The 25750-nt window shown below is 49.1% G+C and overlaps 2 protein-coding genes across 6 annotated transcripts in view; both read left to right on the forward strand.

Moving 5' to 3' along the window:
• Positions 1-1847: 1847 nt before the first annotated feature.
• Positions 1848-6550, forward strand: SURF6 (surfeit 6). 2 transcript variants are annotated; one of them, XM_044439794.1, is made up of 5 exons: positions 1848-1935; positions 2436-2781; positions 4213-4458; positions 5160-5245; positions 5804-6550. In XM_044439794.1, the coding sequence occupies exons 2-5, from the start codon at positions 2688-2690 to the stop codon at positions 6485-6487; spliced, it is 1110 nt and encodes a 369-aa protein (XP_044295729.1). In that variant the 5' UTR covers positions 1848-1935; positions 2436-2687; the 3' UTR covers positions 6488-6550. The 2 variants fall into 2 exon arrangements, with proteins under 2 accessions (XP_044295729.1, XP_044295730.1); XM_044439795.1 differs by having other exon boundaries at positions 1855-1935; positions 2457-2781.
• CCDC180 (coiled-coil domain containing 180) overlaps positions 6526-25750 on the forward strand; it is a 45925-nt gene continuing 26700 nt past the window's right edge. The window contains exons 1-18 of one of the 4 annotated variants that reach the window (XM_044439790.1): positions 6526-6663; positions 8199-8399; positions 9597-9715; positions 11343-11536; positions 11890-11978; positions 12482-12591; positions 12693-12821; positions 13903-14016; positions 14870-14965; positions 16895-17058; positions 17448-17567; positions 18793-18872; positions 19254-19342; positions 19912-20034; positions 20816-20989; positions 22404-22519; positions 23414-23540; positions 24927-24966. In XM_044439790.1, coding sequence (XP_044295725.1) covers positions 8201-8399; positions 9597-9715; positions 11343-11536; positions 11890-11978; positions 12482-12591; positions 12693-12821; positions 13903-14016; positions 14870-14965; positions 16895-17058; positions 17448-17567; positions 18793-18872; positions 19254-19342; positions 19912-20034; positions 20816-20989; positions 22404-22519; positions 23414-23540; positions 24927-24966 — 2083 coding nt within the window. In that variant the 5' untranslated portion in view covers positions 6526-6663; positions 8199-8200. Of the gene's footprint in view, positions 6664-8198; positions 8400-9596; positions 9716-11342; positions 11537-11889; positions 11979-12481; positions 12592-12692; positions 12822-13902; positions 14017-14869; positions 14966-16894; positions 17059-17447; positions 17568-18792; positions 18873-19253; positions 19343-19911; positions 20035-20815; positions 20990-22403; positions 22520-23413; positions 23541-24926; positions 24967-25750 lie in introns of those variants that run through there. The other 3 variants (XM_044439791.1, XM_044439792.1, XM_044439793.1) reach the window with 3 other exon arrangements.

The raw sequence follows: 25750 nt of genomic DNA on the forward strand, positions 1-25750 counted from the left end.
GTGCAAGACATGGGGCAGGTGTGACCTGATCCCAAGGGCATGTGGCCACAAATTCAGACCACATCACATGCAGATTGAATCCTTGTTTGTCTCCTTCCTAAACAGCAGCCTGTAAGGTTGCAGTTGGGAAGCTCTGAGTTAGAATAAGCCCTAGGGCAAACAGGTGTTTGTCTTTCCCAGAAACATTGTGTTTAAAACCACAGGATGCCCAACTTAATGTGAAATCTTATCAGGTCCTACTTGAGGCAGGCAATGGGATATTTAACTGCCTTGTGGAAACTATTTCCAAGGAAATCTGATGCAACAGAGCAAACACTGCTGGCCTTTGAATGCTCGGGTTGGAGAAAGAGCTTTACGGTGCTGCGCAGATCTTAAGCCTGGCCTTTGACTCCAGAAAGTGGGGATGGGGAGCTTTGGCTTGGTCAGGAGCCGGACCCTGCTGGGTTTTTGGCAAGCAAGGAGGGGAGACTTGCCTTCTTGGGAATGTGTGCAGAGGCACCAAGTTGAGCAAGGATTCGGAGTAGTGCAAGGGCATCGGTTCACTTTCCTTCTGAGTGTGCCGCATTCTATTCTGGAGTAACTCTTGGGGCCCAAGTTCTGGGCAGGCCCAAAGCAGGGGCAAGTTACAAAAAGGATCGACAAATATCCAGCATAAGGTCTCACTTCCCTCAACTGTGCCTTTGAAGAAGAATTGTGAGTGTTTTACAGGGGAAGGGAAAGAACTGCCCTGAGCTGGGAAACTTGGTATACAGGATCGGGACCCCAGGACTCAGCCCCTTCAACCCTGCAATTAGTGATCTCCAGTCCCTTCCAAAAATCCTGGTTTTACACAGGAGGGCGTTTTCTTTCCCGTGATGAAGTGTGCACAGAGGTAGAGAAGTTGGAAGACCAAGTGCTGAAAACAGATTGAATCCTACATAGAGCAGACCTTCCAAAAGCAACTTTAGCTACACGCAAATTAACAAAGAGTTCCGAGCCCTCTCATTAGAGAGTAATTCTGTCTTGTTTAAGATATTTATACAGTGCCCTTCATGAAAATGAATAATCGGAATTCTGGCCAGTTTACAATATCAGAACAAACACAGGCAGTTTTAAGAAGTGCCAAAGGCTAAAACAAATCGCAAGAAAGGCGCGCAGAAAAACGCCTGCGCGAACGGTTTCGTTTGACTTCGCTTTCAGCTCTGGTTCAGCCTCAAGGGCTTTAGGGCTGCAATCCTAGCCCCGCTTTCCGGGGAGATAATGGGACTCACTCCGAACCAAGCGGGGATATGATTGTGGCATGACGGGAGCCAAGGCACAACCGCATCCAGCCATATTACACCGGGGGGGTGGGGGTCCTACAACTGGCGGCAACTCCCGCCCGGGTTGGAACAAGGCTGCAGTACGAGGATTACGATGCAACGGCCCGGGGCTTGCGTTTATTTCCACTTTATGGACCCCTTTTATGGCGCACGTGTTGCAACGAGAAAACAAATGGCAAAATCCTCCCGCACGGAATTATTTACTCGCGGTGCGCGCAACTCCGCCCTGCAAAACCTTTTTATTCAAACGTTATTTTAATCGTTAACATCATTTTATTCTTTGGCCAGGGCGACTTAAATTTTACTGTTCTACTGCTAAATTATATTGTTTTATGTTATTTATCTACGATTGTGAGCCGCGCCGAGGCTTCGGCGACTGGAGCGCCACGGAAGTCCTCTAAATGAATGAATGAATGAATGAAACGCGGCTCTGGCCTAGCATACGCGCACCGCCCTCTGCCCCGCCCACGGCCTCCTCCCCCGCCCCGGCCCTCCCAGGCGCGCCAACGGAGCGCCGAGTCGTCCACAAAGGGGTGGCTGCTCGGCGCTCGGCTCGTGCGCCTTCTCTACCCCGGGCCCGGGAAGGACCGCGTGGGTCCGCGATTGCGAGCGCTTCGCGTGCGGAGGCCTGCTGGTAAGCGCTCTTTGCAGGGGTGGCGGCCCGGTCCCGGGAGGGGGAAACTCCGCCCTCCCCCTCCCACCACAGTGGGGAAAGGGAGTGGGATCGCTCGGCCCCGTGGATCCAGAGTCGCTCTGGTTTCACCTCTTGTAAACCTTCCCTGCTTTTACCCCGGTTTTATTTATTTTTATTTTATTTAAAATATCCCCCCCCCCGACGTTGCTCCCCCACCACATTGCTTCAGCGGGGCTTCCTCCCTCGTGAGTTGAAATACGAGCCCATTCTTTGAATCCCAAATAGAGATGTCACTGCAGGGCAGCACCTTTGCCTTCCTAGTTGTTTTAAAAAAAGAACTTGGCTGCAAGGCACACTTGCAAGGTTGTGACCTTTAACTTTGCAGCAACAGATTGGCTCTCTTTCAAAGTGGCTTTAGGTCTTTCTGTTTAGAAACAAAAACCCTTTCTTCTGAACCCGCTGAAACTCACCCTTTTTGCCATTTCACTCTTGTTAATCAGGTTTAATTTCTGCGTATGCAGATAATGGAGATCCGTGGACTTTGCTGTTTGGGTTTCATCAGTCTATTTGGATCATCCCAGTGGATGCAGCCTCACACAGCTTTCCATGTGCAAGAGCTGACTGGAGTGTGAACGGAAGAAGCAAGGCTTTTTTTTGATCTCAGCAGCTTTCCTTCTGGGACAACTTCCTGCATTTTCTTAAATTTGTTGTTGTGTTTTCTGGACTTGCATCTTCACGGAAGCCTGATCAAAATGGAAAGTTTAGTCTACAAAGACACTTACTTACAGAAACTGGCTAAGAAAATTTGCACCCAGGAAGTCCACGAGCCGCAAAAAAGGAAATTTGGTACAATGTCTGAGGTTTTAATTTTTACCTTTTCAGGCAGGATTTTGTGGCAGGGTTGAATCTCCAGTTATTGTAAATATTTGGTGGGGTAATGGTAAATTTTGAAGTGCGGGCATTCAGCTTGGCAGTCCCCAGAGCCGTGCCCTGAAAATTCCAACATTTTAGATAGGTTTTCATCTCCACTAGGAGCAAGGCTTTTGTGTTGTAACTGCCCACTCTAAACCAAGCCATCCCCAAATACATTACATTTCAAAAGGAAACAATACTGTTTGTTGGAAAAATTAATCTTGCCTGTCCTTAGTTACTGTTCTCAACTCAGAGCAAACAGAGAAGTGGGAGAGGGGTGGTAGATGGCATTAGTGCCCCTGCTAAGTTGTGGTGCTTTGACCTGTGATCCTTCCATCCTCTGCAATTCTGCTTATAACTGTGGATGCTCTTCTGTACCAGACTCCTCTCCGCCTGATCAAAGAGCACTACCAAACAGATGGATGGGTGCAGACTACACACCCACACTCAACTGTTGTTGAACCATGGGTTCTGGTTGAAAAGTGGGTTATTGTGTTTGCTGGAACCCAGCTGAGATAACAAATCATGGTGAACAACCCATAAACAACAACAACCTGGTTTCTCCTCATGGATTGTTTACAGTTAATGAGCATGACTGCTTAGTGTAGCTGGGTTCAGACAACATGATAACCCATGGTTCAACAGCAACCTGTAGTCAGCCCTTGAGTGTGAGTTATTGCGTTGTCTGAACCCAGTCAGTGCTTTGCCTTAGCTGCTGTTGTCTTTGCCACAGGGAGGCATCATGGTGCCTTCCAGATGTTTGGGACTGCAGCTCTTGTAAGCCCTCAAGGTGGTGTGCCCAGTGGTGAGGGTTTATGGAAGATATAGTCAGAAGCAGCAGGAGGGAAACTCCAGAGTTTCTGGGGGGGGGGGGTCTTTCTCAACACTTGGAGATTCCGGGCTTGAACCTAGTATTTTCAGCATGCAGCGTAGCTACCAAGCCGATGAATAATGACATTATACCACGTCAGGCCATTGGTCTGTAGCCCAGGAGGGAGCTTCCTAAGTTCTCTGCTATAACCTCTTTCTTGTCTCCTGCCCCCTGATCATTTTACCTGGAGGTTGAATGTACAGAGCTGTGGTCCCTTCTTAAAATGAGCACATAGAAGGGCTGGTAACTGAATATATTGCTTCTAAGCACCATTTCCCAATTTTGTGTCCCCTCAGTTCAATGAACTCCAATATCCATCACCCTGACAGTGCTGGCTGGGTGTGATGCGAGCTGTAGTGCCATCCAGAAATACCCAGTGTTGAGAGAGGCTACAAAACAATTAATGCAAGCGGTGGGGAGATGTGTACTTTGTTGCAGAATATTATTCCTTTCTCTTCCATAAACCACATTTTTCTATTTTCAAACCTTCCCAGGAACTGGGTTGAGAGATGATGGCCCCCAGCTGAAGAAGAAGCAGAAGCTACAAAAGAAGTCGAAGAAGCAACATAAGATGATGGGGGGCCCGCCAAACAAGCAGATAGCACCTGTGGCTAGCCAAGCATCCTCAGACAAGCCAACAAAGTCAGATGTGAAGAAATCCAGTGTGACTTTCCCAGCTGCATGTAGTGCTGGCAAATCAGCTACCACTGCAGGAAAGGAGAATGGAGAGCCAAATACAGGTATTCCATTGCTGATCAAAACTGGGAACTGATGCTGAAATTGTTTTAAGTTCCAGTTGGGCCTCAATAAAAGCTGGGTGGATGGTGCTTGGTGAAGTTCCAGAACCCAAGGGCTGAGTTGAGTTGATCTGTCCCCCTTTGTGAGTGGGTGGCACTTGTGGCCCTTGGCTGCTTTCAGTGTGGTCTGCAGAGCCTTGGAGACCCAGCCCAGAGTCCACCTCCTTAGTACTAATGTTTGTGAAGGAAAGTCTGGGATTTCCTTTGCCCACACTAGGGTGAGCAAGGGAAAGTCTGCCCTTATCTCTGCTCTTTTCCAAGAGAAGGAAGACAAGGGAACCATTTCCCTTGTGAGCCCAAGCAAAGGAGTGCCCTCTTTGGGGAAATATGGATGTCTGTGTGTACACAAATGCACATGTGTGGCTCTTAGTACCTCGGCAAACACCCATGTGACCCCCTGCAGCTGAAAACCTGGTGCGCCTCTGTCATCATAGCTGGGTAGCCAGAGCACTGCACTTTTCTCACTAGCTAGAATCCCATTTCAGAATGTCACTAAGCATTTACTACGCAGGCATTTAACAGTAACAAAACAAGACCTCGAGTCTGCTCATGTGCACTGTCACTCACAAATTCCACATAAAACTGCACATTGCAGAACCACGATAGTTACTAAAAGGCATTTCTTCACACTGCTTTCATTCCAGCCAGCAAGAGCGCACCCAGCTCCTTTTCGGCAATGAATCTCTTGCGGCAGAGGCTACACGAGAAGATCCAAGAAATCTCTGGTCAGGTACTATCAACAACCTCCTAATAGAACAATTTTAAAGCTCTGAAGGAAGACAGGAGAACTGAGACTGTGATCCTGGGACCATGTACCTAAGAATTAGCCTCATTGCACTTCTGAAAGGTAGCATTCTATGTCCCGAGTCTTCATTGCCATGGTCGCAATTAATTCCAGAAATTCACCTGTTATCTTGATCTGAACTAGCATGGTCCAAATCCCACCTAGGGCCACATTTTGAAACTGGGTTTGTTTGAGGTATTTTCATTCTGGTTTCCTAACCAGCTACTCCATTGCCTTCCGAGAGTTTCCAAACTGGGGTAGTTTTCCCCCCTGTTTCCAGGAGGTTGAAATACTACTTCTACAGCACAGTTACTAGCAATAAGAGCCTGAGGCTCAATTGTGCCACTGTTTTGACCCTGTTCCCACTGCTAAAATGCATCCCCGGAGAGCTTCTGTGAAAGAGAATTCAGGCCTCAGTTTGCAAGAGGGTCTGCACTCTTGCCTAAACCTTGTCCAGGTCTATTAAGGGAGTCTTCTGTCTTCCCAACTTGATGTTCCTTACAGGGAAACACCAAAGATTTACCCCAAGCTGTGTTGGAGAAGAGGCAGCGAAGGAAATATGAGAGGGAGAGAAAGAAACGCCGAAGAAAAGAGTTGCGGATGAAGGAGAAACTAGAGAAGAAGGAAGCTGAGAAGGCCTCAGTGGCACCCACCTTGAAAAACAAGGTTGAGAAGAACGACAGCAAGACTGAAATCCTCTTCAATAATGTTGAAGTCCATGAAGAGAAGGAGCTGAGCAAAGTAGAGAAGAAGAAAGAAAAGAGGAAGAAAAGAAAGGGAAACATAACTCCCCTGACAGGGAAGAATTATAAGCAGCTGCTGAGCAGATTGGAGTCTCGGAAGAACAGACTGGAAGAGCTGAAGGACAAAGATGAGCAGAAAGCCAAGGAAATGGAGACGAAAATGAAGTGGACTAATGTCCTCTACAAGGCAGAGGGCGTCAAGATCCGGGATGATGAGGAGCGGCTAAAGGTGGCCCTCAAGCGCAAGGAGAAGCGCAAGGCTCAACGCCAGAAGAAGTGGGAGAAGCGGACTGAGCATGTGGTGGAGAAAATGCAGCACCGCCAGGACAAGCGCCGCAAGAACCTCCAGAAGAAGAAGCTTGCCAAAGCAGAGAAGAAGAAGGCCAAGGCCCGTAAGAAGGGACGTATCCTGCCTGAAGATCTGGAGAAAACTGGCATTAAGTGAACTGGAATATGGGCTGGTTTTTAATCCCATGAGAACCCATAAAACTGACTTGAGGAGCTTTTATCTCACTGTCTTTTTGTACCTACATTTCCTTGGCTCTGATCCACTAGAGAAGATGCAGTGCACACGGGTTTGCCAAACTGAGCTTTGACAAAGGAGGAAACTGAATGGATCAGGTATCTTACCAAAGCTGGCAGTAAACTGAAGAAAGCAGAAAATTGTTAAAAGTTAACCTAGCAGTGAATGAGATATAATGACCTTGTTCATGGAACATGATAGGCCAGACTATGGTTGAATATGGATTGGTGCTGAACTGAGGGTTGTTGTGTTCGGCAAACCAAGCTTTGGTAACCACAATCAACCGCCAGTCACATCCCAGTCATGAAATATGGATTCTCTTCGTGGGTTGTTTCTGGTAACAGGCTACGGCTTATTAGAGCAGCTCAGTTTGCCCAGTGTAACAACCCACAGTTCAGCAACCTATACTCTGCTTTGTCATGTGTGAATCCAGCACAGTGTAACTTTTCTTACTGTCCCAGCTCTGTACCGCACCCATACACATGGGGGTCTCTGGGCAGCTTACATTACAACAATAAAAACAAACAGACATTTCCAAAGATTGGGATTCCAAATACATTTCCAAAATAAATATACAACAAAACAAATATGAAAATCTAAGGTACAATGATACAAGAAAATAATAAGTTAAAATACTAAATAACCCCAAAGCAATAACTACAATGTCTAGTAAGTTAATCCCAGAGACAACAGTCCACCAGTCAGAAATCCTAGCCCAGGCTCCAGGTGGGCATCAAATGGGACTGAGGGGCTGCTTCCAAGATGGGTTCCCACTTGCTGTCCCAGTGCCAGTTGGTGCCACCAGTTTGCAATGGGCTGTGGTGGAAGAAGGGTGAGGTCCAGTCTGGGAAGCCCCAAGGCATGATGGAGGGCTTTCATTTTGTATTTTGCAGCTATTAAATTAAACCAAGGGTGCAACAATCTGCACTGGAGGCCAGCCTAAATAGAATAGTTTGGTCTCTCGTGAGGAAATTAAAGGAGGCATGCTAGATCCAACCAAGGATCTGTAATCAGCACTGGTTTCCCACAATGGCCAAGCAGCTGTTCCCAGGAAACCCTCAAGGAGAACCTTTGTGCCCATGTTCCCCAACAACTGGTCATACTGCCTCTGATACTGGAGGTGGCACATGGCCCAGAAATCTGCCCAGCACCTTCTGCAGCCACCCATATTGGTGGCCCTTGTTATAACTTGTGGATGTTTGTATGCTGTTTGATGTACTCCTTTGATCTGAGCAGAACTGCCTGTCATTCTGCCTCATGAGATACTAGTATAAACAGTCCCAGAACTTTCCTCAGGTGAGTTGCTGCAGCTCCTTTATCACTTTAATTCCTTTTTTCTGTAGTATTCCCTGTTCCACAAGTTGTAAGCATTCACATCAAAGTCGGAGGACTTGTGAACCAGTGCGGGGTGACTTGCTCTGAAAGTTACCATCTTGACATTTTTTAAAAACCCTTTTGTAAAGGTGCTGTAACACCATACTTTAGGTGCAGTGACCAGGACCAAAGCAAGAAAAACACTCTGTACATGCTTGAGCTTACAACAGAAGGGGGAGGAAGTTAAAAAAAAGTTACTCTTTGGTAGATTTATTTCCATTCCATTTTGTTTCACTTAAATTTCATTCATTTTTTGAAGCGATGGTCTCGCGCGCTTCCTGCGTCTCCATGACAACCGCAGCCCTCTCGAGGCGCCATGTTGAATCTCGCGGACTCGCGAGAAAAGTAGGGCGGCCTCCATCTCTTTCCCCTCCCAGTCGTTACTATGGAGACCAAGCGACGCCGGGCCTGCGCGCTCTGAGAGCGCTCGGGAGGATTTGGCTTGCCCGGCGGTGCTCAGGTAGGACTCGCTGAGAAGGCGGCCGAGACAGTGGCGGGCCGCGTGAAGGGACGTGCTCAGCAACGACGCTCATTACACGCCTCAGTGATGAGCCTTCCCCCCATTTGACTGGGGGGGGGGGCAGAGAAAGCAATCTCCCGCGCTAAGCATGTTGGGAAAGCAGCCGCAGAACTTTCGCTAAAAAGTGCATTTTTCCTGCCGGCGCGGGGATAGAGCCTTAAAGAATGGGCTTCCGTCTCCTGTTTTCCCCCTTGGGCTTGGGGTCCAGGGCCCAACACCTGACTATGCGTATATTAATTTGCAGAAATGAATGCAAAGGCGAAATTGCGCCGGCGCTCAGAAGTGGGCGACAGGGATCTAGAATTGCAAAGCAGGCTGCAAGTCCCCTATACTTTTGTATAGTATTTATAAAGTATATAGTATTTAAAAAGTATGCAAGCCGCATACTTTTGTTTGAAGTATATTTTTCGTGCGGTTCAGTCCAAAAGGCGCCTGGGGTGGTTCATGTAAATCAAAATAGCCCATATTTCCTGCAGGCTTTGCAATCTAAAGAGGCGGCACAGAAGGAAAAAGGGATGCGGAGGGAAGAGAAAAATAGTGTTTGAGTCGGAGTGGCCTGAATTCTCATTTCCTTCTTCTACACCTTGCTGGTATGGCAGTGGTTGAGGGGCAAGGAGCCTTTCAGCAGGGCTGGTGGAATGGCTGACCTTCCCCTTTTCTCACTCCCTCTTATTTATTTTATTTATTTATTAAAACGTTTCTATGCCGCCCCTTGCCAAGGCCTCGGGGCGGCTTACAACATCGAATCTTACTGGAAGCAAAGTCCTGTTGAATGCCATGAGAACATAAACCTTAGATCTTAATACACATTCATGTATGTTAATCCATACTGATTCTGCTTAGCCAGTATTGATGGTGAGTTTTCCTCACTAGAGGCTGTTAGAGATATCTCCATCCAAATTGCATTCTGCTCCTTCATATTGTGTCCAGCTGGAACGGAGGCGTCATTGCCATTTTTATCACAATGCTGCTCTTGGCCTTTGGCTTTCCTCTTCCTCTGGCTTGGTGTATGCTGTACTTGTTCCTCTGAAAATCATTGGCAGCCATGCTTGGCTGAGTATAGGAGGCAAAACCCATCCTAAATATGCAAACATGTGCAAGGTGCTCAGTGATTTTGTTTTGCTTGCCTTTTTAAAGCTAATTTGCTGTGGCGCAAAACCAGTTGGCAGCACAAAGGGATCAGCAACATGCCCTTGGTGGGTGTTTCACGTGTTGTTCCCAGTAGGAAAATCTACAGACAGATCTTTGATGATGAGGTAAGGAAACGGGGGCATCCTGGGGTTAGGAAAGAGCAGTGGTACTCTGAACACCCCCCGCCCCCATAGGATTGCACTGCAGATCTTGTTGGTTTCAGTGGGAAAGATTTAGGTGCAATGTTGCACTTGTTCAGACAGAACAGAGAGCCCTACAACTCCCCAGCTTGGCTGGCTGGGAGTTTTGAGGGGGGGGGGGTCTGTCTGGATATGCATAGGGTTGAGTCCTTAAGTATTTGCTTCACTTTCTCCCTGAGTTCATTGCCTTTTGAATTACAATGCCGTAACTTTTGAAGGTGGAGGCCAAACCGCAGAAGGGAAGCACTCAGGGCCAGCCTAACATGGAGGGAAAGATGGTGCAGCTGAGATGTCAGCATTCCTTGGGTGCTTGCCTCTGGCTTTGTGAATGTCTCAAAGAGGCAGAGCCTGTGCTTTGCCGTTTTTATCCACTTTTTAAAGTTACGCTTATTCAGCAAGAGAGGATTCTAATCAAATTCCCTAAAGGTGTCCAAGAAGCCATGGGTTGTATTTGTTCTGGATTAACTTGTGGAAAAAAAGTAATGTGATAATTAACTTACTGTTAAGAATGAAAATAAGAATTTTATCTCAGCCTACTTTGCATTTCTGAATGCGGCTGCAAACATCAGGGTCTTATTGTTATTGTGACACTTAACTGCATGTTTTGTTTTAATATTGTTGCTTTTAACATTGTATGCTGCATTTTTTGGGGCGTGTGTGAAATTACGTCGAAAAGTCGCTTGGCAGTATAGGAAAGAAATACATAAGCGCCTGCTAACGAAGACAGGGCAATGGTAGTATATTAATTTGTCCAGGCCATAGTGATTGATCTTGTCCTTTAAACCAGCCCTGGGGGAGGCAAGGGGGGCATTTGTCAGCAAAGATACTTCCAGTGATTACTCCTCACCCTAACCTATCTGTAAGAACACATTTTCTAGTTTTCATTGTTTTCAGCTGGAGTGATCTGAGGACTCGACAACCTTTTGAAGGGTTCAGACTAACCTGCTTCATTAAGATAAGAAAAAGGGAAATGTAAAGTTGCCGCTTTGAAGTATGGCCAGGCACTTGGTTGGTCCCATAGCACTGGTGGTAACTCCATCGACATGAGTTCTGGAGAGATTTTGGTTTGTTGGGGAGGTGGGGAAACCATTTGCTCTTTTCTAAGTATGTAGAGGTAGAAAAGAACCCAATCAATCAAAATAAATTAAAAATAGAACTGGAAATAACTGGAGAGAAGTGACAGTTACAGATTGTATCCTCTTTGTTAGGCAAGATCTGGGAGTAATGGGGAAATTTTGTATAAGAAATTAAAGTAAATGCTGGATATTAAGACTCTCCACGTGCCTGTTTCCATACAGACAATTCTAAGAAACCTCTGATGTTAAAATTGTAATGTGTAATTATTTCAATCATGAATAAGATTTATCTAAAATGTTTCGTACCAAGGAAACATGATAAAATATTTTTAAGAATAAATTACTGGGACTTAGAAAAGAATAGTATTGGGTGGCTTGTTACCTCTCCCTTTAGTGAGTTTAAGTGCACCCTCTTTCTTCTTTACATTTTATTCCACGGAGGAAATGCCTAACTTCTTTGTTTTGGCTCTGGAAAGATAAACCTAGTCCGTACCCTTGGGGAGGTGAGAAGCAAGATCGCTAAGCACACAGTCCCACAGCTTCCAGGAAGGATCCCATTGGTGAAGGACTTGGAAACATGTTCAGGCAATGGGTTTTTATCGCATCGCCAGCGGACATGGGTGGAGGGAATGCCCAACGACGACCACACTGAAAATCCAGTGCAATACAAGTAAGAAACACGTGTTATTACTTTGCCTTGTGTCTCTAGACCAGGGTAGAGAATTAGAGTGAACAAATCTGGGGTCCTAGTCTGGCCACACTGATGCTTCATCTCTTCTCTAGCACTCCTTCCACTTGATAGAAAGCAAATACTGCTGTTTTTGTGTTAGCTGTGCTAGGCTAGTAACCTGCATTCCCATGTTAACTGAAGGGGGTGGGGGACACTAGTAATTTCTGTGGGCTCATCTCTGTGGTTAGATTTGATAGACCCTTGGCCTGATTTGGAAGGTGAGGGCAGCACATATGATATTATTAGGAAATGCCTGTGATTCCTCAAGACTTGCACCTCTGCTTCTGCTTCAGGGAGGCTATGACCCAGGCCCTCCTAAAGGCCCAGGAAAGCACCAGCGTGGTCGCAGCACGGGAAGTCAGAGGCCTGGCCGAAGTCATCAGTAAATATTGCCAGTTTAATTTGGGGCATTGGAATTATTTTCTCAGCATGTATAGTAATTAATCTTGTTCTGGAACAAAGTTAGTTACTGATTTCTAATTTCTAATCCACCCAACATTTCTAATTTTCCCAACAGCAAATGTTCTTTGGGCTGTGTCCTGGCTTTTCTGCATTTGCTCATGGTTCTAGAATATTTAAATACCTCTCCTTCCTACTGGCAATAACAGCGTTTAGCTAAAATAGGCTGGCATTTTGGTGCCTCGGCCCCACCCCGTTTGCCCTCAGCTCCATCGATTGCTGGAATGCAGCCCCCAAAAGCTTCTCCAAAATGGAGCTTGGTCCTGGGAAATTCTCTGCTCCCGAAGCAGCGCTTCCACCTAGCAAGCTGTGCAGAAGCTTGAGCAGGAGCAATTTTGTGTATGCAGAGAGGACATCGCCTCGGATAACTCTCCTCTTTATTCCAACATGACACGAGTCCCACAGCCTGGTTTTCCTTCCTTCCAGTTCCCGAGAAGAAAAACAGCAACATCACTGACCGTATCTCAGAGAGGAGAAAGTTCCGTTATGAAGAAACAGTGCTGGCGCTAAGGCAGGAGCTGGCCCGAGTCGGAAGGGTGAGGGCGTCCCTTTCCTTCCTCCGCGTCCTTGTAGGAGGTTAGGGCGATCCGATTGTGGTTCGTCGCACTCACTAGGCATGGCTGCTCTCCTTTCGCAGGAGATGGAGTTGAGCTTTCTGGAGCCTGGGAAGGCATTTTTGGCCAGGCTCTCAGAATCTGATCGAACCATTGAGTGTCTTTTTCAATCAGCTGAACGCAGCTCCAGTCCTGAGACTCACACCATACAGGTGAGGCAGTGCGTTACACCTTCGCTCGTGTGGTCACCTGCCTAAGGGGCCATGCCACATGTAAAGTTCACTATACGTCTTTGACACAGCCTGTGGCGCTGACAGGGTTGGACCCTGGGGCTGAAGCACTGTGCCCCACAACCTGAGGGAGGGCCGCAAATGAGAGCAGAAGAAATGGCAGGCGATGGGGCAGCAGGAAGGAACTCCATTTTGTATCTGAGATTATGGTGCTGTTAAAGGGCACAGTTTTGCATGCTCAGATCAGATTTTAAAAGCAGGGGGCTACTAGAGCAACTAGGAACGGTAATGATTTTCCCTGGCCATGCTGTCTGCAGGCGGAAGGCAGCCCTGGTGACCTTTCTCATATTGTAGGATGTCTCTTGGTAGAGGCCAAGTTTCTTCTGTTTAGGTGCCTACTTCGTTTTCCTTGCTCCTGTGGCTGATGCTCGCAGTGACTCTGAATGCCAAGCCTCAGAGCTGATCAGAAGGAAACATGGCAATGGGCCCTGGGGACTCGCAACCAATGAGCGTCAAACATCGTGGTGATGGAAGGCAGGGGATGACACGGCCACCTGGAGCACTAAGGCACAGTGCTTCAGCCCCGGGGTCCTACCAGGGTCCAACCTGGGTCATAGGCACTCCTGGAAAAAGTATTCCTATGCCGTCCCTGCAAGCCCAGAAAGAGCAGATCGGAGTGATTGTGCGGGATTTCGAATGGTACGGGGCTCCGGCACTGCCACTGCTTAATGGGGCCGTTCTTATCACCATGATCATTTTTGTTGCTTGCAGTTACGTGTTGCCTCCCACGACGAAAAGCGAGTGCAAAATGATTTACTCACACAGTACAGAAGTCTCTCCCTGATCAGTGTAATAGGAAGGATAAGAAAAACTTCTCTGCAAAACAGTAGAAACTATCATCAGCAAATAATACAAATAAAAATAAATTCCACAGAAAGCGTTTAAAAACAATATAGTATGAAAAACGTTCGCCCACAGTTGCACAGACGTTCCCCCTGTTCACAGCCCAGGACGAACATCCAAAAAGTATTTAGGCTATAATGAAACTTGCACTTCTTGCCAGCAGCACTTTGAAGACATGTGGGAGTTTGTCTCCCAGGAGACCTTAAAAAGGAGGCAGTGGATCAGAGACCTGGATGAAGCCTTACGTAAGGCAGAGGCAGATCGAACTGAACGGGTGAGTCACAGGTGGCAACTGAGCAATGGCTGAAACCCAAGGCAGGTAGCTTGGTGGGTCGGGCCCCCCACATTGCCTCCTCACCAGGACCTTCTGCGAGCTGTGCTGCTCCTCCGTCGCCAGAACCGGCCGTGTTGGCTGGATCCTCAGTGCTCCTTGTTTCGCAGCAAAACTACTCCCGGCTAGCCCGCTGGAGCAGAGCAGGATCCTTCTGGGAAGTGTGCTGCGCGTTCCCTACATGCCCTGAGTCCCTGTGGGATCACTGTTTCTCTAGGAAATCTCACCTCCACGTGCCCCCAGGCCAGCCAGCAAAGAGTTGCCTGGCATGGAGACTTCCTCCCAATAGCTTCACAGAGAAGGCGAGTTGTGGGAAGGCCTCGAGGAAAAGTGGTTTCGTAGAAATTATTCTCAGAGGTGCTGCCGGACTTAAAGAGAGAAGAGGAGTCGGGAAGCCAAGGCGATTGGCCCATCCGCTCTGTGCCAGAGGAACGGGTTGTTCACACTGAATTGCCCCAGTCATCTGCCAGATTTGCACAACCCCGGTGGCCCCCTGTGTCCCCTGGCTTCTGTGGTGCTACCAGCTGCAGTAGCACCCTGCAGCCATCTCCAGGGGCAGCACTGGAGTTCAGTGCCATGGTGACAGAAAGGATAAGATGCTGGGCTCCCTGGGGCAGGGCCCCTCATGCCTCACAGCTGACAGCTCTTCAGAAATGCCACAGCAAAGGGTGTGCATGCTGCTTTCCCGCTGAGGAGGGGGGCTGTGCTTCCCCACACTCTGCAAAGCACTGCATCTCAGCCGAGAGGAGCCATCAGAGTTATCCGCATCGTATCCTCTCTCTCACTTGCTTTCCAGATCAAAGCCGTGCTTAGCAAATACACCAAGATTCTGGAAGACATTGCCTACTTCTTATCTGCTGATGTCCATCGGTTCATGCACAAAGAAGCCATGGTAAAACTAGCAGAAGTTTCTTCTTGCTGTCTGGAATTTTGCACAAAGATAATTCCAGCCTTTGTAACTAGAAAACAGTTTTGTGTATTTTGAGGGAGGGGTATGCCTGAAATTGTGAACTTTTGCACACATTCTAGTAGAAAAATGGGGCATTTTTAAAGGATGGGCTTGACAGTGTTCATGCATGAGTGGAACTGAGTGGACAGGAATGATTATCGATGGGCTCCGCGGGGCAGGCATCGCAGGGAAAAGGTGCAGGCAGGACTGACGCCTAGGCCAAGCTAGACCCGCACCAGGCTGGTGTTCCGCAGATTTATTGGACTGCAACTCCCACGATCTCCAGCCAGCAGGGCGAATTGACAGGGATTATGGGGGCTGTAGCCGTTAATGATTTAGGGACTGGCCTAGCACCCCTGCAGGGCTGCATCTGGAAGGCCTCTGAACTGGCCCTGACGCAGAGTGGGAGGGGGTGCTGCAGTGCGCATCCCCTGTGAGCAGCTGGTTGGCCACTGTGTCAACAAAATGCTGGGCCTGATGGAGCCCGGCTCCTCTTGGAGGGAGAGGCTGCTGGGAAGGCTGCAGGAGTGGGAGCTCAGTGAGAATACTTGGGATGACCAAGGAGGCCCTGCCAAAAGCACAGGAATGCTGGCGTCTAGCAAAGGGGAAGAGGCGGCAGCAGGAATCGGGGGTTTAAGAGAGGCCTCAAGCAAAGAGAGAGATGCAGCGCCGTGTGGACTGGTGGTCCAAAGGATTGGCAGCCAGGGCACCAGCGTGTGGAAGGGCCTGCTTGGGAGCCTGTTGGGCTTGAATGGGGAGGGTTGTCATTCTCCAGACCAATTTCGCATCGAGTTTTATTTATGAGGCTGTAACCTGGAAAACCCACGAGGGCCCAGCAGGCAAGCTTTAAGCTACATCGCCTTTGACCCTTGGTCTACTGTGTCGCTGTGGGAATTCTAGTCTGCACCCTGGGACAATGCATGCCTGTCTGTCTAGCACAAGCTAATTGACTGGAACCGGAGCTAAGCAGCCTGTCTCCCCAAGCGGCAGGGGGCTGCGCCTGACATACAGAATGTTCCCTGTTACGAAGTTGTCTCCTTTTGTTTGAGAAAAGACCATCTTAAACCAGCCTGCTCCAAAATTGAGTTAACCCATCCTTCCCCAGTCTGGTGTTCTTAGATGCCCTGGCTGGAACCGGATTGGAGAAGGCTGGTTTGATCTTATTCACATAGATATTTGGACTTGAGAGTGATGGAGATGGTTTTCCACAGAGATGTGCCTTTCAGGTTCGTAACATGGTGGCTCCTGAAGAGAGAAGAAAAGAGTCTGGACTGAAGCGTGGGATGCCATGAAACCTCCTTTCCTGGACTACCCAGGGGACTTAAACTCTCTTTAAAGTGATCTTTGGGCATTTGTATGCTTTCATAAGAAATATTTATGTTTAGCATTGATCAGTGCTTTAATTTTTTTTAATACGGTGGTAGATCAGCTGCAGCATCAGTGGAGGGACAGCCAAGCCAGTGCCTGATCCACCGGTCTATGTGCCCTGCAATAGCGAAGCCAGGATCAGCCCCGCTGTACCTCATTCTTGCTACATTACACCTCTCTTCACCCCTTATTTCAGTTTCCAGAACCCTTTGTCGAATACTAATACTACTGAAGGCTATCAAGAAGCCTGCCTTTCTTCCTCATTTTTACGAAGGGCAAAGAGTTTTATCCAGTTTAATTAGATTAGTCACCTTAATTTTAGATCCTGAAGGAAGAGTTTGGGTCTTGACCAGCCATTCTCATTTACCCAATACACTGGGTAAATCTCTCAGTCTTCTCTTATTAGCTTCCAGTCTGCCAGCCAGTGTGTTCTGTCCCACAATCTGTGCCCGCGCCCACATTGCTTCCAGCTTAGCTTGGTGTTTTCACATCTTCCAATCCTAGATGATAAACCAGGCCTTGCTGGCCAATCGGAGAGCCATAGCCAGGTTGTTTATCAATCTGATGGAGATGGACATGAAGAGGAACGTCTTCCATCGGTGCAAACTTGAGGAGAGAATAAAGAACTGGAAAGCTTTGCAGAAGGAGTACATTATTTCCAGTTTCAGGTAAGGAAATAATATACAGGTTGCCCCGTTTGCATGGCTGCTTTTAGTCTGTCTGCCATTGGAACTCGTGGCTTGTCCTCCCATTCTCCTTGAAGCGCCATGCATGTCCTCTCTCAGCCTGAGCGATGCCATCCATCAGTTGCTTTCCAAGTCCAGGTGTCCAGCCCTTGTGGCACCTTGCTCCTGCTGAGCTGGCAGCTGATCGTCGGCCATCTGCACATGCTCTGCCAGCACAGCTGGAAGCAGCACCCCCTGAGGGGCCGCCTCGCTGGTGCAGAGTGAAATGCCAGCTGGAGCTGCCCCCCCGAGCTCCATATGAAGCCTCTTGCATCCAAATCACCAGGGACCCCATGCAAAATGCTCCCCTGATGTTCACTCATGCTCTGCAGAGAGTTCATGGAAAGTGAAAGGATACAGAAGCCGAGCACTGTGAAGGCAGAACTGGAGGACATGCTGGAAGGCCAGTTGTTGCTCACCCAGAAGAGGACAGCGCTTCTGTATTCCTTGGGGTATGTGGGCAGTGGAAGCAGCGCCTCAGGCATATGGGAACCAAATGCCAGTAGGTGGGGGAAGCTGCCAGGCCTGGTAGCAACAGATCCCGTCACAGCAGTCCTCTCTCGCCCTCAGGGCCCGTTTGAGTACCAGTCAACCACCAAGGTTGCAACTTTCATTGGAATATCCTGCCCCATTTTCCTTCCATCCCCAAGGTTCTCAAGTGTCTTCCCAGCCAGGCGCTGACCCGCTGCCTTAGCGTCAGCAAGTCGGCATCGTTTGCGCCGGGACCAACATGACGAGGCAGTTGCCATAGTTAGTCTAGGCAGGATGAGCAGGGCCTGCAAAGGAAATCCCTCTGCAAAGGACCAGATGGAGCGGAGTCAGGCCAGGGCAAGAGGCGTGATCCTTCCTGGCCCCGCACAGCCACTGACCTGGCGGAGCTGGTGGGCCCGGCGTGGCCCCCTGCTCACCCGCTGCTGGGGCACTGTAAAGCCCACCGCTTGTTTCGCGCACGTGAGCAGCTGGACCAGCCGTTGCCGTGGTGCTTGGAACTGGCACTTGTGCAAAGCGGCTGCTGCTGATTTCATGCCTGAGCTGGAACCGGCCCTCCAAATGGACTGCATAGATGTGTAACACGTAAGGCTTAAGGTGGTTCACAGCGGAGGGAACATGGAAAAGTCAGCCCTCCACCCCATCCCGTCATTCCCGACCAAGCCGCCTCGCAACTCCTTTTGCAGCTCAGTGTATCCTCCCTCCTCTTCTGCTCAGGAAAAACATCGCCACTTCGCCACCATCCTCTCTGCCCTTTGGTCAAATCGCCTCCACACACCACACACGTGACCCCCTTTTTGCATCAAAGGCCACATTCTCTGTTAGGAGCTGCCGTCACTAGTTAGTGTCCTTTCAACCTCCAGTTATACTCCTCCTCCAGTTTCTTCCCTATCAACTCCACTTCACTCCCCATTTTCAGGCGAAGGTTTAGTCACCCCCCTCCCTTGCCAATTCCCGGATTCCTTTTCAACTTCTCCAGTCAGAACACCGCAGTACCCTCCTGGTTAAATACCCCAGAATTTCCCTTGAGGGTTTCTCTCTCTGTGGCGATCCCTGTTGCCTTCCCCTTCTTCCACCCTCATTTAGCGCTCCCTTCGGCGACCTGTCCGGTTGCAACACAAATACTGTTGAGATGTGCAGGGTGGCTCTCCAGAGCTTTGTAGACTAACAAGTTTTTTCTTGTCCTAGCTCTTTGTTGCCTTTGACACATTCTAAGGCCGAGGTAAATGAATGGTACGAATCCGTTGTGACATTAAATAAACGTATAGGTAAGGGATGATGCTTTTGTTGCTATTCAGAACGGGCTGGTAACCTTTCTACCTTCAGGGCCACTCTGATTTTTCCAAGCCGTCAAAATGGGCCCACTGACCTCAGAAGGCTGGGGACCCTGGTCTGGGGTGAGACAGAATCATGAGCAGGAGGGGCAGCCAAGGTGAATTCCAGAAGGCACACGGATGAACGAGGCAGGAGCAGGACGACTGGGTGGTGGTGGAAATCTAGGCACAGCCTGACCTCGGTGAAGGAGTGGGGTGCCTTGCCATTCCCACAGTGCTTTGGAGAATTCTGTGCCATTCATACACGCCCCCAGGCTACAAGAAGTTGTGTTCATTTCAGAGCTGTTTTATCTCTTGCTGCTTTCCCCCCCCAAGATACCCACAATGTGCAATACATGATGAGAATTCGTATCCAGTATGAGAAAGTTTGCCAGGAGTGTCTGTCAAAAGTACAAGAGTTCAAGGTTAGTGGGTGAAGCAAGATTTATTTATTTATTGATAATATGCATTTCCTGCCTTTTGGGCTGACAACACGACTCCTCCTTAGCCAACAATAAGTGACAATCAATGCTAATGAAACAGTTTCAGTTCAGTTTGTTACTCATAGCCAACCAGCTTTCATTAACAAGCAAGGCATTTAAATCTATTTAAATTAATACATGGGAATTTAAAGCGTGGAATTCTTGCTTCTGCGGGGCCCAGGACCCCGTAAAGCAAGCGCACTCTCCATTAGTGCAATAAGTTGGGGCAGGACTTTCCTGAGCTTTAGGAACAGAATAGTGTTTCAGATTAATGATATTGAATTGTCAAGTCTTGGTTGGAAAAATCTGCTTGCGCTGCTCTCGTGGCCCTTGCTGGATGAGGTATTCAGCCGCCCAGGCCATCAGAGTTTGATCTCCTTGTCAAGTGTCCCAGCAGCATCGGGCAGGAGCAAGGGTGTGAGATCAGCTGGTGTGAAGGAATAGCAATGCTGACTTTACTGCCTGGATGTAAGATGTGCCCCAGTAACACAAGACTTTCCTTCCCTCTGTAGCAAAGATTGTTGGATATGAAAATCTGTACAGAAAAAGAAGCAGAGAACATGGTGAATCCCAATTTATTTCAGTTGGTTGGGAAGCTGCAGAGTCGGTTTGAGCACGAGATGGAGAAGATGGATGTAAGTCTGCCTCCCAACCTGCTTCCTGCAGTCTGTGCAAGCAGTGCAGTCACAGAGTGCCAGGTTCCAAAATGAATCCACCGGAGGCAAACTGAGCTTCCTGTCCTGTTCAGGGAGGGGCCTTGGTGGGGAATCCTCAGAGGGGATCCCCGTGAGATGATGAAGGGCAGATCCAGGACAGGCAAAGCAAGTTTTTACGCAGCAACACAGAACTGAGAGGATTTCTGGTTTACATGTCTCAGTTCCTGTAGATTAATGAGCGGAGGTGGGAGAAAGGGGTCCATCTTCCTGAGATATCCCCAAGTCCTAGAACCAGCCCCTCTTTTCTTGTTTGATTATTTGTGGATCACAAACAAGGGGTGCAAAGAGTTTGCAGATCATCTGGGCCAAACTTTTTCATTCTTAATTGCAGCAACCCGCTGATATTAGCGGAGCCAATTAGGAGGGACAGAGCCGACTCCCAGTGTACATAAGGCTCTTGCTGAGACAACATCCTCCTGTTGGCCTAATAATAGAGAGTTTTAGCCAGCAGAACGCAATGGGAGCTATCTGGGGTCCTGTTTTCCTCTAGCCATGTACTGCTTTTGCACCTTGAATTTCCTACTGTAGTGGCTTCCACTGTCAGCTGCAGAGTTCTCCAGAAGAGGACAGTATCACTGAATAAAATCTGCCTTCTCTGATTTAAAGCCACCCCCACCTAGCCATCAATTAAATGGATTGCTGGATTTACCTGATTAATTCTGGCATTCTAATTACTGGCTCTTTTCGTTGGTTTCTTTAGAAAGAGTTGGAGCAGCTGGCCAAACACACAGAAATCAACTGCAGGCACCTGTGCCAGTACTTCCAGGATGCTCTTGTCCTCTTGGACACTCACCAGCAAGGCCTCTCTCATCAGGAAAATGACCTTCAGAATAAATTGAATGATTGCCGGAACAAACACGAGCACCTGAACAAGGTGAGCACCAGCTTGGCAGGCTGGGAGGGAATAAGGAAGGAGGTGCCATGGAGTGGGTGCTGGACGCGGAGTGAGGAGCAGGGTGTTTGCAGGGCTGCGGGAGCTTGGTGTCTTGCATAAGTCATGCTCGTTTGCAGCGTTTCTCTTGTTTTGTATAATTCTGCAGGGTTGTGTGTGTGAGGGGGTGTTTCCACTTTGCTTTTGTTCTGTTATTTCATGTCACTGCAGCTCGGCCTGTGTAGAAAGCCAAGGTGCTCTCCAAAAGGGGTGGGGAACTTGCATCAGCCGCGCTGGTTTCTGAAGTAGCCCCTTCCGATCTCTGGCCAAAGTGATTTGTGGCTTCCTTAGCAACCTGCTGGGTGAAAGGAAGGAAAAGAGAGCAAAAGGAGTGGCAGAGAGAGAAGGGGATGGCAGAGGCAAGGATGGGATAGCAAAGAGTGAGAGACAAAAGGGATGGCCCTGCCCAGTGTTGGCTCTGCCCCCCCCCCCCCCGCTAAATAGGGAACTGAGGCAAACTCATGCAGATTCAGTGGCACTTTGATGTTAAAACGGCTCCTGCTCCTGAGAGCTCAGCAGGCGTGGCTCACCCTCATCTTCACAGCCATAAGGGCGAGGAAATGGCCTTTCAGAGCAAAGTGAAGCTGCACTCTTGCCCCGATGATCTGTACTTCCGTAAACTCCCGACTCATGCCCAGCCAGAGCTCTTGGTGAGGGTGCTTCATGCTCAGGGTCCTGATTAAGCACCGGCGGTGAAATCGCTTCCTTTTGAAGGGGCAGGTCTGTTTAGATGGCGGGGTGGGGAAGCAGCATGTTTATCCTCCCCTAGCCATGCTGCCTGTTTGCCCTGGGCCCCTGAAGCAGCCGCACGTGTGCAGAGCGGGAGGTGTGAGCCTTGGAAGGAATGAAGCCAGGCTGGATCTCTGGGCAAAGATCCCAGGAAGCAGGTCCGCATCGGAGCAGAGGTTAAAGCAGATGCGGCGCTGGCTGCACGCCAGCAAGAGTGACCAAAAACGGGGGGGGGGGTGAGATGCTCAGCTTTGGATTGCCTTCCACTGGTGGGAGTGGTCAAAGGCGACGTGAGCACAGCCAGGTGCACTTACCACTAATTTCAAGCCCACTCAGGAATACGCAGGACGGAATCCATCAGTTGCACTTCCAGATAGCATCTCAAGTGCCAAACGTCTGCTCTGAAATAAGCAGGGGCGGCACCTCTACTCACAAGTAAGTGGGACTGAATCGACCTGCCTCTTCCTTCCCAGGCCCTGCCCCTCCCCCTGCAGGGAAAGAGCCGCTCTCTGCCCTGCAACCGAAGTCCTGCACCCCTGTCTTAGCCGGCCAGTGTAGCGATTCATGCCATGAAACTTTGCAGACTGGATGTTTGTAATGCTAAAGGTTTTCTTCTGTGTGGCAACAGTTAAGGGAAGTTCACCTGGATATATCCATTGACAAGCTGAGGGTCCAAAGCACTGATGAGAAGCTGAAATCCCAGTTGGAGAAGGTTTATGCTGCTCTGGACTTCATCCGAGCCGGGTACGTGTGTGGTGGTGGGCACACTAATAGGTTGGGCTGAAAATAATCCAAATCCTATGCAGTAATAAATCATATGCTGGCTGGGGCTAATGGCAGTTGGAGCCCAACAAAAGCAGAGGGCCAGTAGTTTCTGTCCCCTCTTTTCCTTTAAAGTGGTTTTAAGCACAACACACTGTTCTTATTATTTCCATTTTTAAACCAACACGACAGCTCTGCAGCATTTCAAAATTCGGTGCTTTTCAAATTGTGAAATTTGGATTGGGATATCAAGACTTGCCATCCATTCATGTTGATGATGTGAAGTAATTGACTGTAGTTGGCTCAATGCTTTTGTTAGCTGTCTCTTTAGTCATGGTTGATTTTGTACAAGCAGGGAAGGAAAGTCACCACAGCCTCTTTTCCCCACCCTGCACATGCTGGTCACACTGTTATAAGTATCCTTGCCAGGTACAGTTTGCCTGAACCCAGTAAGGGAAAGGGTAGCTTCCAAACCCCCCATAAGCCGTGACCTAGTCTAGGCTTTGGCGGTGAGCTGGATGGTACCCACACTGCTGGATCTGAACTGCACACAACCTGCCCTCAGCAAGGTGGTGCATGGCCAGCGCACACACGGTGGAGAAAAAAAGCCACTGCAGCGTTTTTCCTTCCTTGGTCATGCAGACTCAGTCATTGCCAAATATTTACTGAAGCCTCTTAAAAACAGGCACATTTCCGTGGCCATTGCGTGCCAGGTGCCGTACAGTCAAGGGCTGCCACCACGAGATCATGTCAGTCGCTGGGTGTCGACAGCGTGCATTTGCACCCCTGAGAATATTTCTTGGCAGAACTGGTAGGAGAGACCTTGGGAGGGGAGGAATTCATTTCAGCCCAGGCAACTGTTGTGCTTCTTAACAGGTATGCTGTCTTCTATCAAGACCTCTTGTCTAAAGTAACAGCTTACCCAGACTATATTTTGCGTGAACTGATTTCCTACAGTACCTCCCTCAGCCGCTATTTTTATGTGAAGGACATCTATAAAGGTGTACGTACAAAATAACTCTATTTAGTGCCCTTGTAATTAAATAGGTGTATGGCAGCCTTTCCCAACTTGGTGCCCTCCAGATGTTCTGGATTTTAACTCCCATCAGCCCAAAATAAGATGGCCAGTGATCAGGGGTGATGCAGTTTGACAGCATCTGGAGGAGCCAGTGGTGAAGCTGGGGAATTTCAGGCCCTGGAATGGAATATTCTAGGGGATGGTGCCTTTAGACTGCCATGTGTGCAACTCAAGTTATGAAGCTCACAGTGAATATTTTTTCCTCCTCCTGCCACCACTGTCCCAGGCTTGAGCACTGCTTCTGCATTCCTGCGTTGTTACAACGCTGGGCGGCTTGCACAAAGGAAGCGCTCGGGGTGTTCTTGTTGACCGCTTGCTCTGTCTGTCCAACTGATGCAAGTTCCATGCTCAGGGACCCACGTTTTCTTATCCCTGCCTTGATGCTTAATCCCAACCTAACACTCATCCTTATACATTCAGACAACATGCATGAAAGCAGCTCTCGGGCTTGTTCTTGCTGTTGGTTCACTTAGTGAGAAAGTTTAGATTGCTTCCAGGCCCTGGACTTGTACAAAGGCCTAGCGGTGCCCAAACCTGAAGCAGAATCATAGCCGTAATACCCCAGAGTACATTCAGGCAACTTGCGCAAAGGCAGCACTTGAGGTGTTCTTGTTGACCACCTTCCTTGTTTGCCCACCCCGCCCTGTTTGCCTTAAGCCCCACTCTTCCCTGGAATGCAGCCCCCAAGGCCTACTCTGAAACCCAAATTCGGCCCTCTGGCTGGAAGAACATCAAACACTTCTGGTCACTCTCAGTCCTTTTCTTTCTCTCCGGCTTCTCTCTTCCTGAAGTTAAGACCTGATATCGCAGGGTGGTTTTCAAGGCTGGGTTGGGACAAGAGTTGGGAGCAGCTCAGGAGCCAGAACCAGGAGTCAGGGCCAAGGAGCACTCAGAACCACAAGGCAGGAGTGGAGAACCCGCCAGGAGGCAGCACGTGAGAGCCCGGCCAGCAGCTCCCCAGAGATCAAGTAGAGCTTGTTGCTTGAACCAGACCGAGGCAAAATGAAAGGCCCTCCTCCCCAGAATCTAATGATGGCCATGGGTGGATGGAGTCAGCCTGGGTCCAGAAACTAGCGCAGCTGTGGGTTTGCGCTTGGTGGTGGGTGCAGTGCTGAGCATCGCTATTCCAGCCTCACCCGCGTTGCTGTAAATTCTGGAATAAGACACTGCATGTGAAGCACTTAGAAGACTCTGCAGTACTGCACAAATGACTGTATTAAATAGTACTGTTCATTCAGAAAAGGCTAATCACGCTTATCTATTACCCATCTCAATGCCTGACATCTTCTGCTTTTTAAAATGTTTGTTTAGAGTCCATTAAAAACGGCTGAGGACTCAGTTGAAGAGGAAGGTAATTTCTGTTTCCCATTGTGTGTGTGTGTGTTTTTTTTTTTTTAAATGCTTGCCTTTTCAGTTAGAGGGTACACTGTTCTATATGATTCCCCTTGTTCTCCCTTCTGCTTGCAACTGGCACTGCGGCTTTTCCATGTGTCACCATCCTCCCTCGGCATCCTCTTGCAAAACCCTGCATTCAAGGCAGCATTCAAGGTGTTCCAGGGCTGCAGGCATCCTGAAGGAAGGGGTGTCATGGGATCTGCCTCTCATGACCTCCAGCATCTCCTCTCAGGCAGCCCGGGAAGAACTGAGGCCTCGGCAAGGCTTTTCCCATCTCAGGATGTTGACAGCCCCCTGGCCGCATGCGAAGTCTTTTGCTCAGGGCTGGGCTCCTCGTCGCATTTGACAACCTGCCGCAACACCACGGAGAGAGGGCTGCCAGGGGAAGCGCGGCCACGTGCCAAGGACAAGCCACTTGCACAAAAGCCTTCCCGCAAGGCGGTGGCAGTGCCCGAGCTTCAGCTCTTGAAGCAGCCCCTGTAGCCCTCGGCACGGGGAGCTCACTTCCCTTCGTTATCTTGGTTGGCCAGGCAGTGGGACAGGTTGGCTTGCAGCCCCTGGCCGCCTTTAGGTCCTAAGAATGCCTCTTAGCTCTGCCTCACGGGAGGCAGTGGCAGCAGGAGGCCCTCCCTTGGCTTTCTAGGCATCCGAGCTGCTGCCTGTCGATCTGTTTTTCTAACTGCAGCATGGGATAGGTGGCGTGCGCGGGTGGGCACCCAGAAGAGTGTCCAGGGGCAGGC

The sequence above is a fragment of the Varanus komodoensis genome, unplaced genomic scaffold, assembly GCF_004798865.1.
Source record: "Varanus komodoensis strain SLA01 unplaced genomic scaffold, ASM479886v1 scaffold36, whole genome shotgun sequence".
In the NCBI taxonomy this organism is placed as follows: Eukaryota; Metazoa; Chordata; class Lepidosauria; order Squamata; family Varanidae; genus Varanus; species Varanus komodoensis.